Raw genomic sequence first — 12,369 nt, 5'->3', positions numbered from 1 at the left:
CATGCGCACCAAGATGCAAGCTTCTGGCACCCACAAACTGCTCCCATGTTGATCCAGCCTTTCTCTGGAAGCCAATCCCTGCCCCATCTCTTAGTTGAGGGGAAAGAATATGGGATTGGGAGTGAAGGGAATAAAGTTCCAATTCTCATTCTGTTGCATGACCCCATGGACAAGGTGTTTTAATTCTGTAGGGCCTCTGTTTCTTCAACTATAAAATGGGAGGTGTGTGGATTAGAAGGTTGCTAAAGGGGAAGCCTATAATGCTTTCCACTCATGACCTTTCACCTCCCTCTCCACTTGGGGTGCTGCCTAGGGTTGCTTTCAGACAAGGTCACCTATCAGGAGAATAAGAGGCATTTACTAAGAATAGATATTATGTGTATATGTGTGAACACTTTTATTAGCATATATACTTTATATATATATATAATTATGAATATTCTCTCCCTCCAAGTCTTTGTCTTTCTCTCCCTTCCTCCCTCCCTTTCTCTCCTTTTTCCTTCTCCCTCCTCTTTTCCCCTTTCCCTTCCTCCCTCTCTCCCTTTCTCTCTCTTTCCTTCTCTCTTTCTCCCTCTCTCCTCTTTCCCTTCCTCCCTCTCTCCTCTCTTTCCTTCTCCCTTCCTCCCCCCCCTCCGCCCTGACTTCCACCATTTCCAAGGCCAGCCCTGCTGACCTTTTTCTGAAATCTATATCCCAGGGTTCCTTCCAGCTCTGTCAGGCATTGTGAAGCCCAGTAGCTATGTAGCACTGCTACATAGGCTCAAAGATTAGACCTGGGAGGAACCTCAAAAATCATCTTATCCAAGTCCCTTCCCTTTTTTAAACAGATAAAGAAACTGAGGCCAAGAAGAATTAAGTCTCACCGGGAGTTATTTTGAACCCAGATCCTGATTTTTACTCATTGCACCACATGGCTTCTCACAAGCAGCAATAATTCACATTTGTATAGAGCTCTAAGGTTGGCAAAAAACCATCTTCACCACAACTTTGTGAGGTAGAGAGTCCAAGTATTACCCCCATTTTAACAAATGAGGAAACTGAGATTGAGAGATTAAATGACTGGATCATCCTCACAGAGCTAGTAGTATCTGAGGTTTGATCTGAACCCTGGCACCCTAATTGCAAGCCATTTGCTATTCATCATGCTGTCCTGTCTATAGGGTCCCTGCCAAGTCTGACATTCTGTGATTCAGTCTCTTCAACTAGGAATTCAATGTTCTAGGTTTAAAAATCCTTTCTAGCCCTGACAGTCTACAATTCCATGCTTTCACCAAGTCCCAGACAAGAGGAGATGGGAGAGGGGTGCTAGAGAAAGGAAGGGTCCCAAGAATCAAGAATTTTCCTATAAACTTCCCTCCCCAAAAGAGGACGCTCTTTTTCAACCCTGGTATAGGAAGCTTCTTGGGGTGAAGAGGAGACAAATTCACTGCGGAACCAATTCCCTCCTGTGCTTTGGACCCTTCACAACAAGACACTCTTGCTGATCTCATGGTCCTTATAGGAATCCTTCTTGGGGTTCTCTGCCACAGCTCAGCCTTGCACAATGCCTGGCACTTCATAAATGCTGACCAACTAACTGGTTTAAGGAAGATGACTCAACCTGTCTTGGCTGTTTCTTGGGAACAAAGAAGTAGAAGATATCAGAGCTCAGAAGGATCTTAGATAGAAGGAAGGAGAGAAAGAAAAGAGAAATAAATATGGATAGAGAGAAGATTAAACAGGTAAGCAGAGCATTTCATGGCTGGCTGACTAGATAGATGAGAGCATTTTTTTTTTTTTAAACCCTTGTACTTCGGTGTATTGTCTCATAGGTGGAAGATTGGTAAGGGTGGGCAATGGGGGTCAAGTGACTTGCCCAGGGTCACACAGCTGGGAAGTGGCTGAGGCTGGGTTTGAACCTAGGACCTCCTGTCTCTAGGCCTGACTCTCACTCCACTGAGCTACTCAGCTGCCCCAATAAGAGCATTTTTAAAAGCACCTACGTCCTAGACACTGTACTGAGCTCTGGGGATGCAGCTTGCTACAAGAAATAGAATTTAAACCAAGACATTCTCAGCCCTCAAGAGGCTTTTTAAAAAAAACTTTTACTTTCTATCTTGGAATTGATACTCTGCATCAGTTCAAAGGCAGAAGAGTGGCAAGGACTTGGCAATTAAGGTTCAGAAGAGTGGCAAGGACTTGGCAATTAAGGTTAAAGGACTTGGCCAGACCTAAGAAATCTCCCAGGCTCCTATCTCCAGGTTCAGCTTTCTATCCACTGAGCCACTTCATGTTCGCCTTAAAGGAGCTTACATTCTAAGAGAGAAAGCCAAAATAAAAAGGAAAGCTGGAAAGTAGGGAAAGGGAGGCAAAAGGATCAAAGTAAGCACCCCTTCATTTTATATTTTGAGAAACTGAGGTCCAGAGAAGAGACCTGCTCAGGGCCACATGGGTGAGTGGCAAAGTTCAAACACAGACTCTCTGAGCAGGACCAAGAAGTACTTCATCCACCCCCTTGAGATAATTAAATTAAGTCTTAGAGAAGTTAAGGGATTTTTCCAAGAGCTACACAGGTAGGCAGAGGCACAACTTGAACTCAGGATTCTGAGTCCAAATGAAACACTCCTCTATATTATCTCATGATGGCCTCTTCCCCACTTCTAAAGCCTCACAGATCCCAGAGGCTATTGATGTTGGCTCTGAAAACACCTAAGTCGCTTGACTCCATGTTCTAGTATTCCATCAGATGATGACTAACTTTCTGCCCATGTCCCCCACTGGACGAGTTACCCGGTGTCCACACCTTGGAAAGGCTACTACTGGAGTGTACAATGGAATGAGCGCTGAATTTGGGGTCATGACACCCAGGTTCAAATCCCATCTCTGCCCCCTCACTAGAGGGACTGTGGGCAGGTCACAATCTACCCCGGTCTCTGCTCTGTTTCTTCCTTTATAAAATTAGAGGGGCAAGGCCTGACTAGCCTTTGGAATTGTTTCCACTGTGAATCAAATTAAGATCCCATGAACTACCTCTGGGTGAGAGAAACATGGATATCCTGAGATCAATTCTGCAGGCAGTGCCTTAAAGACTCCAATCCTACCCATTTTACAGATGAGGAAACCCAGAGAAGAGAACGGATTTACTCCATCATACCGTGAGCCAATGGCACAATAAGAATTAGAATCTAGTTCTTCTGGCTGGGCCTGGAGTCAAGGAGACCCAAGTTCAAACATGGACTCAGACATTTACTAGCTGGGTGATCCAGAGCAAGTCACTTAACCTGTTTGCCTCAGTTTCCTCAAATTTCAAAAAGAGGACAACAGCATGGACCTTGCATGATGGTTCTGAAGACCAAATGAGATCATACCTGTAAGCACTTATCCCTTCTCTTATTCCTGAGCTCTTTCCACTTCATGGAGATAATTCTATGTATTACACAGTCAGGGATGTTGAGGAAACATTCCCAAATAATGTTCAGCTCAGGCAGGATAGTGAATTTGGAACCAGAGGCCCCCAGAGGCCTTAACCAGGCACCCCAGCTTCTCTGGGCCTCCTTTTTGTCCTTTGTTAACTACAGAGGGGTGGCATGGATAATCTCAGCATCTCCTGACAATTCTAAATCCAGCCATCATTAAACTCCTTTCCTGGTCTCTCCCTCTCCCCTTTGACTCAGTTTTTGACAAACTAAGTCAGATTGTGCGAGCCCTATCTGCCAGTGCATCGCAGGAGAGCAGGTGTGGACCGCCACTCTGGGCCCCTGGGGAGGATGGGAGGGAGGGGACACCACACATGGATAGCCTCCCATGGCTCCGTCCACTGGGGCTTCGGAGGCTCCTCCCCCCTTCCCTTTCTGCCCCCTGGGGTCCTGAACTCCAACAAGCTAAACTTGTACACTAGGAGCTGGGCTGAGCCCTCCCGGGAGCCCCCAGGCCCGTAAAGGCGGCGCCGGCAAAGGCTCGGAGTGGCTGGGGGAGGGAGGGAGGGAGGGCCTGAGACACACACACCCAGATAGAAATAGCCACTCTCCTTAATAATTTTTTTTAAAAAAAGGATGTAAAGATGTGGCTGTTGACAACCGAGGCTCCACGGGCAGATTAAGCCATTGTCCGGGACGCACCCCATTCGTTGCTGTTCACAATACACACAAGATTAGAAACCTGCCTCTGAAAAGAAGCTAATTACTAGAAATAATTAACTAGAAAGAAATCTGTTATGGTTTATCAGTTTCCCTGCTGTTTAAAGCGTCCCATTCCCTGCTCCCCATCCCCCACCCGCCTGCCGCCGCCGGGGAGGGGACGCCATCAGGGTGACAGATTTCAAGGATTCAGTATTTTTCTGAAGAAGGAAAATTCCTGTCACAGTGCATGCACACGGGTGTTGGGGTGTGTGCTGGTCAGGCTGTGTTTGGGAATAGTCCAGGGTTTGGAAGACCAAGGCCCTATGGAAGGTGTGTGTGTGTGTGCCCAAGAATGGCACCCAAAAGAACGAACCCAATTAAGTGTGTAAGGATGAAACCCGGGGGGTTAGAAAAGGGAGAGGGGGAAGAAGGCAATAGCTATGGTCCTTCTAGGTTCTATGAGGCCACCCTGACTTACCAAGCTCTCGCGGGCTCAAATTATGGTCTTGACAAGCACTAGCTCAACTGTCCCTTCTCTGAGAAATGGGGACACGAAGGAGTGCTCTTTCTCTCTCAGAAATGAGGTTCTCCCCCCACTCAGAATTAAATTCGACTCATCAGAAACTCATTTCCATTGACCGTGCCACCCAGATCCTGGTCTGCTCCTAACGGGCCCCCCGTATTATCGCTCTGACCTCCAGGCTCTCTATCCTGCTCTTTGCCAACAGATCCATCTTGAGGTTTCCCAGTGGAAGAATGGAAGAAAGAAGACCTCAGGGATCAGAGGATGAACCGGGAGCCCAGAGGGAACAGGCAACTTCTCTCTGCTTGTCCTCCCAGGGACCAGACAGATGACACGAAAATGTATGGGGGTGGCTTGAAGGGACACCAGTAAGGACCAAAGCTCTCACGGCGACAGTTTTGATTTTCTAACAATGACTCTGTGAGGCAAGTAGCGTTAGAGCCCTGTTAGAGACAGGGAGAGCCGAGGCTCAGAGAAGCAAGCTGCTCGCAGAGATGCCCCCATCACTGGTTCAGCCCAGCCACAGACTACCTGGTACATCTTTAGTTAAGCCACTTCTACAGTGACTAAGCCTCAGTTTCTTTATCTGTAAAATGAAGGAGGTTGACATGGTTTACAGGAACTCTAGGGTTCTACCTAGCCTTAAATCCTTTGAAAACTTTTGAGACCTTCTCTTTCCCCTAACAAATGACAGAGCTTGGGTTACCCAGGCCTCCTGACTCCGGGGCGAGGGCTGTTTCCAGAACGCCCAGGGCTCGCGGCAGGCCAGGAATAGTGGCACGTCTGTCCCAGGAGACCACAGAGGTGTGTGCTGTGATAAACAAGTGCCTCAGACCAGGAAATGGGAGCCCTTGGCCTGTCACTGATATACAATGTGTTCTTGACAACTGTTTTCTCCTCTGGACCTCAGGTTCCCCTTCTATGAGATGGGAATGGATAAGGGGGCTGTGATAAGAGCCAGATAGAATGATGGATAGAAAAGAGCTCCATAAATAAGAAGGAATCTATCAAATGTTGCTCCAAAAGAAAAAGTAGGCCTAGGGGAGAGCGGGTGACCCTGAGTCAGCGGGGGGCTGGCCGGGGATATGGCCCTGCAGGTCTCTACCCTTCCTCGCTCCCCAAGAGGCTTTCAATCCTGTGCTGGCGCCATGAGTCCCCAGGTCCTCCCAGGAGGAGCAGAACGGATGGTGTTATTAGATGTGATTATCATTACTACATTATCCTTATTAATACATTCCCTCAAGGAGGCCTCCCGGGAGCCTGGTCACCATCTCAGCAGCAGCAGCCATTGCTTTCCCAGGGGTCCAAAGGGTTCAACTCTTGTTTGCACCCAATTGGTGGTGCTACCCCTTCTTCTCCAGGCCTCAGGCTGAGGGAAAGGGGGCGGACCCCAATACGGCCAAAGATCTGCTGAGATGTGTGGCTTCAAGGAAGGAGCCCTGGGTTGGGAGAGCTGATGTTCTATTCCATGTTCTAAGAACTCTCCCAACTCTTAAAATCCTCTATTCTACGGGTCCCTTCCCAGCTCTGATATTCTCTGTTCTAAGGACCCTCCCAGCTCTGACATTCTCTGTTCTAAGGACCCTCCCAGCTCTGACATTCTCTGTTCTAAGGTCCCTCCCAGCTCTGACATTCTCTGTTCTAAGGTCCCTCCCAGCTCTGACATTCTCTGTTCTAAGGTTCCTCCCAGCTCTGACATTCTCTGTTCTAAGCTCCCTCCCAGCTCTGACATTCTCTGTTCTAAGCTCCCTCCCAGCTCTGACATTCTCTGTTCTAAGGACTCTCCCAGCTCTGACATTCCCTGTTCTAAGCTCCCTCCCAGCTCTGACATTCCCTGTTCTAAGCTCCCTCCCAGCTCTGACATTCTCTGTTCTAAGCTCCCTCCCAGCTCTGACATTCTCTGTTCTAAGGATCCTCCCAGCTCTGACATCCTCTGTTCTAAGCTCCCTCCCAGCTCTGACATTCTCTGTTCTAAGCTCCCTCCCAGCTCTGACATTCTCTGTTCTAAGGACTCTCCCAGCTCTGCCCTTCTCTTTCAATGTTTCTCCCAGCTATAACATTTGATGGTCCCATGAGGTCTCCTGGAGAGATAGAGCTCTGAAGGAGACTGTGCACTTAAAGAAGAGGGATGGAGACACATAGGAGGGCATAAGGAAGGGAGGCAGAGGTGAGGCAAGTGGGGTGAATGAAAACCCCAGGGGACCATATTGACAGGGGAAACCTTGAGAGCGATTTGCTCATCCCCGCTGGTTCCTGGCCCTTTACCACCTGAGCTTATTTATCGGAGGCTTTACCCAGCTGCAGGGGCCTCCCCTGCCCCAACTCCCTCACCTTGGGCCAAACTGGGATAAGTCTCCATGGGCCATCCCGGGCCAAGGGAGAAGAAACCAGAAACTGTAGCCGACTCTGTTAAGTGAGTCACACAGACCCTTGGTGGCCATCTAGTCTGCCTCATCTCTAAGGCAGAGACCTTTTTACTCTATGCCTAACTTCCATGTGACAGGGATCAGAGCTCTCTTCTGGGGATGCCCAGTCTACTTCTATGTAATTCTGGGTGTCACCAAGTTTTGTTTCTCTACCTGAGCAAAATTCACTTTGACAATTATCCCCATTGGAGGCAGCTGCTGGCACAGTGAATGCAGTGCTGGGTCTGGAGTCAGGAAGACCCAAATTCAGATCTGATTGTTCTTTTTAAACTCTTACCTTCCATCTTAGAATCAATACTGTATATTGGTTCTAAGGCAGAAGAGTGGTCAGGACTAGGCAATGGGGGGTAAAGTGACTTGCCCAGGGTCACACAGCTGGGAAGTGTCTGAGGCCACATTAGAACCCAGGATCTCCGGTCTCTAAGGCCTAGCTCTCTATCCACTGAGCCACCCAGCTGCCCCCTAGATCTGATCTTAAAATACTGCCTAGGTGTGTGACTCTGTGCAGCACAGTGCCTGATGCGTAGAAAGTGCTATATCAAATGCTTGGAGGAAGGAAGGAGACCAAGACCCTGAGAAAGTCAACACAATGGCCCTTAGGCATGACTTCCAGTCATCTCCCTAGCAGTGTGTAATTAAATCCTGGCCCAGCCTGACAAAGCCTCTGAATTGCTATGTCAAACCTAGACCCAGGGGATAGAACTCCTGGGTTCAGTCCCCAGTGTAGTGTCTAGCCTGTTGCAACCGGCCCCATGCTGTTGCCCCATAACCATTTCCCTCTGCTAAGGGGGAGTATGTGAAGCTTAGGAAAGGGAGGGAGACTAGGATGGGGGGGTCTCCTGGCTTTATCGAGAGCCCAGTCATCAAAGAACTCTCAGTTCTGAAAGTCAGCAGATTTGGCAGCATCCTTAAATGGCTGTGTGGCTTCAGATAAATTGTCAAATGCAGATAATACACCACATCTGCCCACCCATTAATATCATGAAGATCTAATAAGGACACGACGGCATAGAGCTTTATAAAAATTTGGACATTAGGGAGGTTATTCTATTACTACTTCCTTCTACACATTTGTGTCTTGGCCAAAATGAAAGACTCTGGATTGAAACATATACAGTATTTTGTGGTTAACTTTCCTGATGCCTCAATTTTATATAATTAAAACGGTCCATTTTATCTTGTGTCATCTTTTCTTCATTTGTTTAGTCATCATCTCTTTTCCCTATCCACAGAACCACAAGATAATCTCTTCCTTGCTTCTCTCATTTATTATGTAGTTTTAAAAAACACTGAAGTCATGTGTCCACTTGGAGCTTATTTATCCTGGTATATTGTGTGACATATTGGTCTAAACCTAATTTCTGTCAAATTGCTGCTCACTTTTCCTATAAGTCTGTCACATAATGAGTCTTTCCCCTAATAATGGAAGAAATGTTTCATGAAGATGATGCTTTTTTCTATACGTTGTACACCTAATCTTTCCCACCAGAATGAAATAATTTTTGTGATTACAACTTTGTAGTTTGATATCTGGTACTGCTAGGCCCACTTCTCTCCACATTTTTCATTACTTTCCTTGAAATTTTTGACCTCCATATGATTCTTATTCCTTCGAATGAATTTTATTTTTTTTCTAGAGCTATAAAATATTCTTCTAGAAGTTTAGTACAGTACCAAATAAGCAAATTAATTTAGGTTGTACTATCATTTTCATTATATTGGCTTGATCTATCCATGAGCAATGAATATTTCTCCAGTTATTTTGGTTTCACACTTTCGATGGCTTGAATATCCCTGTCCCCAATCAGCATCTGCTGAATTCCAATTTACCCTTTAAAGGCCACCTCCAGGAAGCCTTCTCTCAGTTCCCTAATTGGATTACGCCCCCATAAAACTCAAATTGTACAGATCAGTTGTCTGGGTTTGTAAACTGTAAGGGAACAACAAGCACTATGTCTTGTTTTAACTTTGTATATTCCCCCAGTGACTAAGATAGTACTCTACATAGGATAGGCATTTAATAAATGTTTGCTTATGAATGAATGATTGATTGAGGCTAGTCATAAGCCTATAGATCAGAGGGCTCCACCTTAAAAATTCAGAGCAGGAACTGATAAGACTCTCAATCATCTCTGTCTGCTACTGCTCCCATCCCCCTGGTAGTTTAGAGTATGTGATCAATAGATTTTTGCTGAATGAATAAATGACCAGAGTCAAGCTCCCCTCCCAAGCCAGAAAGGGAATCAAACAAATGACATCTTTTTTTTTTTTTAAACCTTTAAATTCTGTGTATTGGCTCCTAGGAGGAAGAGTGGTAAGGGTGGGCAATGGAGGTCAAGTGACTTGCCCAGGGTCACACACCTGGGAAGTGTCTGAGGCTGGATTTGAACCTAGGACCTCACATCTCTAGGCCTGACTCTCAATCCACTGAGCTACCCAGCTGCCCCACAAATGACATCTTTGAAATGAACTCGGTCAGGGCAGAAACTGCCTCTCTGTCCCAAAGGAGACCCATTCCCTGGCCCCAGTCCCTCCCACCCTCCGGAGGACCACTCACCTACAAGTCCAGATCCCAGGAATGAGGTTGAAGATATGCTATTGTGAGAGGCCAAGTCTCGGGGCTCTGTGTAGTGAGAACCTTCACTGTAAGCCTATTTTGGGGGTGGGGGTGAAAAAGACAAGAGAAGGGTCCATGAGATCCATATGGGTAAATACGCATCTGGTCCCTACACCAAATTCCAGTCCCCAAAACACTTGGGGAATTGGGGAATGACCAGCCAATAAACCTGACTGTTTGCCTGGTCTAACCATATTAAATCTTCTAAGCCTTTTAAAAAATGTGTTCCCCTTTTGAAAGAAAATGAGCTAGTCTTAGTTCTGCTGAGTGACCTTAAGTAGGCCACAGAACATCTCATGGCCTCTTTTTCTACTTTTGACTACTGAGGAAAAAGAGTGGAAGAATCCCATGACCACTTCCCAGGGCTGTGTTAAGTTGGGAATCATGAATGTGAACGTCTTTCCAAAAGCTTGGCTAGAGTTAGAACCAACCCCCAGGTGAGCTGATCAGATAGAGATTAGCTGAGGTAGGGGAAAGAATGGAAGGAGCCAGGAAGTTATGGGCCATTAGGCCTTAGGAGATCTTTGGGGTGGAGGTTCAGAGGCTTCAGGCCATGCCCTTTCAAAGGCAGGATAAGAGGAAGCTAGCAGGGATGGAAGTCAGTGGTACGGAGAACCTGAGTCACATCAGGTGGGTGGAACCTTACCCTTCCTTGGTCAAATGAGGAATTGATTTGATCTCCTGCTGTCCCCCATGACCCAGAGCCTGTTCTCTCCTCCAAACCTATCAAAGGAGAAGAAAAAAAGGGGAAAAGGGGTTAACTTTTGTATCAAAGCTTCCATTGTCACAGGTCTCACTTGAGGCACTGCCTTCCCTATCCTTGCCACTGCTAACATGTCCTGAGCCCACCACCTCAACACACCCAATTATAAACAAAGCTAGTTGTCCAATAGCTTTTCAACCAAACAGGACCCCCAGCCTCTCCTAGCCTCTATGCTCTCTCTCTTACTCAGCCCTATGAGTTCACCCAAACCCCTTCTGCCTCTCTGAATCAGTGCCAGAAAAAAATGGAAGGGGTGGCACAGCTGAGAGTTAACTTGGCCTTAAAAGAAAACATTCAGAGAGGCAGAATAACTGATCAATCAGTTATTGTTTCCACGTTCCTTTGATTGTTCACAGACACTTGGGGGGGAGTGGGATACCTCTCTGATTTCAGAGAATTGCACCTGTTCACTCTCCCCCTCCCATCTTGGAATGTCCCTAATCTTTTCTCCAATTAGAAATTAGGTTACCTAATGTTATATTCTGATTGTTTCCTTTTAATTAACTGACTTTATTTGATTATTTTTAATATACAAAAATGTCTCCCCCTGTGTTTAGGGTCCAGCCCTACCTACACAGAGAAATAGTCTTGGTTCAGATTTGTTGGGCAACTGGCACTTATTGCTTAATAAGAGAATATGCTTAGAAGCTTGAGCCTTTGTTTCCTCAGTCATGAATTCATCTCTCTTTCAATCACTACATCTGCATAACTATTGTGTTACAACATAACAAGGAGCATAAGTCCCTTGAAGGCAGGAAACCATCTTTCATCTTTGTGACTCTACAGTTTAACACAGTATTTGGGTGTGCAGCAGCCATTTAATAACATTAAAAAAAATCTGAATTTAAATGAATTCTTACTTTTTTTTTTAATAGTAATAAAGAACTAGAAACAAAGTAAATGCCCAACCACTGGGGAAAGGCTATACAATTTTTAAGTATGGATATAAAGAAATATGACTACACCATAAGAACCAATGAATATGAAAATTCAAGAATTATAGGAAGATTTCTACAAACTGATTCAAAGTCAAGTAAGCAGAACCAGGAAAAAATATATACAATGATTACAAGGAAAAAGGAAAAAACCATGAACAAACCAATTGAACTGGGTAAAATTATGACCATAGTTGATCCCAAGGAATTGAATCTCCTTCCTTTTCTTTGCAGAGGTGGAAGGCTATGGGTGGAAAATATCCTATCTACTACCAACTTTGTCTGGGAAACTGGTTAATTTTTGCTGCTTTCTCCTTTTGTCCTTTTCTAATTTTTTCTTTATAGGGGATAGTTTTTTGTGAAGAAGAAATGTTTAGAAATGAAATTAAAAACAAAAATATAAAAAAAAAAGACATTGATGCTTCACATTTGCACAGCTTTTGAAAGCTCCTACAAACCCAGACGAATTTCCCCTTATCACAAATAAGAACTCTGAAATTCAAGATGGATTACATTTCTATAGAGCTTAATAGATTTCAAAGAATTCTAGTTACAACATCCAGATGAAGAAGTTTATCAAGGCTTATTATTCTCCCTATTTCACAGCTGAGGATACTGAGGCTTAGATAGCTTCCAGGTGACACTCTCAGAGTACTTATAAAGAGATTCTATTACCACCTACCAATAAGGTCATGAGTGCAACTGGTCACTCCCATTTTAGAAATGAAGAAATTAAGGCCCAGAAGGGGCCCTGACTGGTTTTGAGGCTACAAGTGCTATTTCAATCCCCATATTTTGCTCTTGGTGATTTGGAGAAATGGAAAAATACAGGAGGAGGGTGGGAGGAGAGAGAAAGGATGGGGGAGGGAGAGAAGAAAAGGGGCAAGGGAAAGAAAGGATGAGGATAGGGGGAAAGAGGGGAAGAGAGAAGAAAAGGGGGCAGGGGAAAGAGGGAATGGGAGGAGAGGAAGAAGGAGGGAGACAGGGAGACAGGGAGACAGGGAGAGA

The 12,369-nt window shown here is 45.5% G+C and overlaps 1 protein-coding gene across 7 annotated transcripts in view; it reads right to left on the bottom strand.

Annotated features, from left to right (window-relative positions):
• The window catches only part of TCF3 (transcription factor 3), a 107,596-nt gene that overhangs the window by 55,141 nt on the left and 40,086 nt on the right, over positions 1-12,369 (bottom strand). For all 7 annotated transcript variants that reach the window (XM_044672170.1, XM_044672188.1, XM_044672197.1 and 4 more), the window contains exons 3-4: positions 10,310-10,386; positions 9,604-9,697 (exon numbers count right to left, since the gene is read on the bottom strand). In XM_044672170.1, coding sequence (XP_044528105.1) covers positions 9,604-9,697; positions 10,310-10,386 — 171 coding nt within the window. The remainder of the gene's footprint in view (positions 1-9,603; positions 9,698-10,309; positions 10,387-12,369) is intronic.

This window comes from Gracilinanus agilis, chromosome 1 (assembly GCF_016433145.1).
Source record: "Gracilinanus agilis isolate LMUSP501 chromosome 1, AgileGrace, whole genome shotgun sequence".
Taxonomy (NCBI): Eukaryota; Metazoa; Chordata; class Mammalia; order Didelphimorphia; family Didelphidae; genus Gracilinanus; species Gracilinanus agilis.
This window is presented reverse-complemented; position numbering and strand designations above follow the sequence as displayed.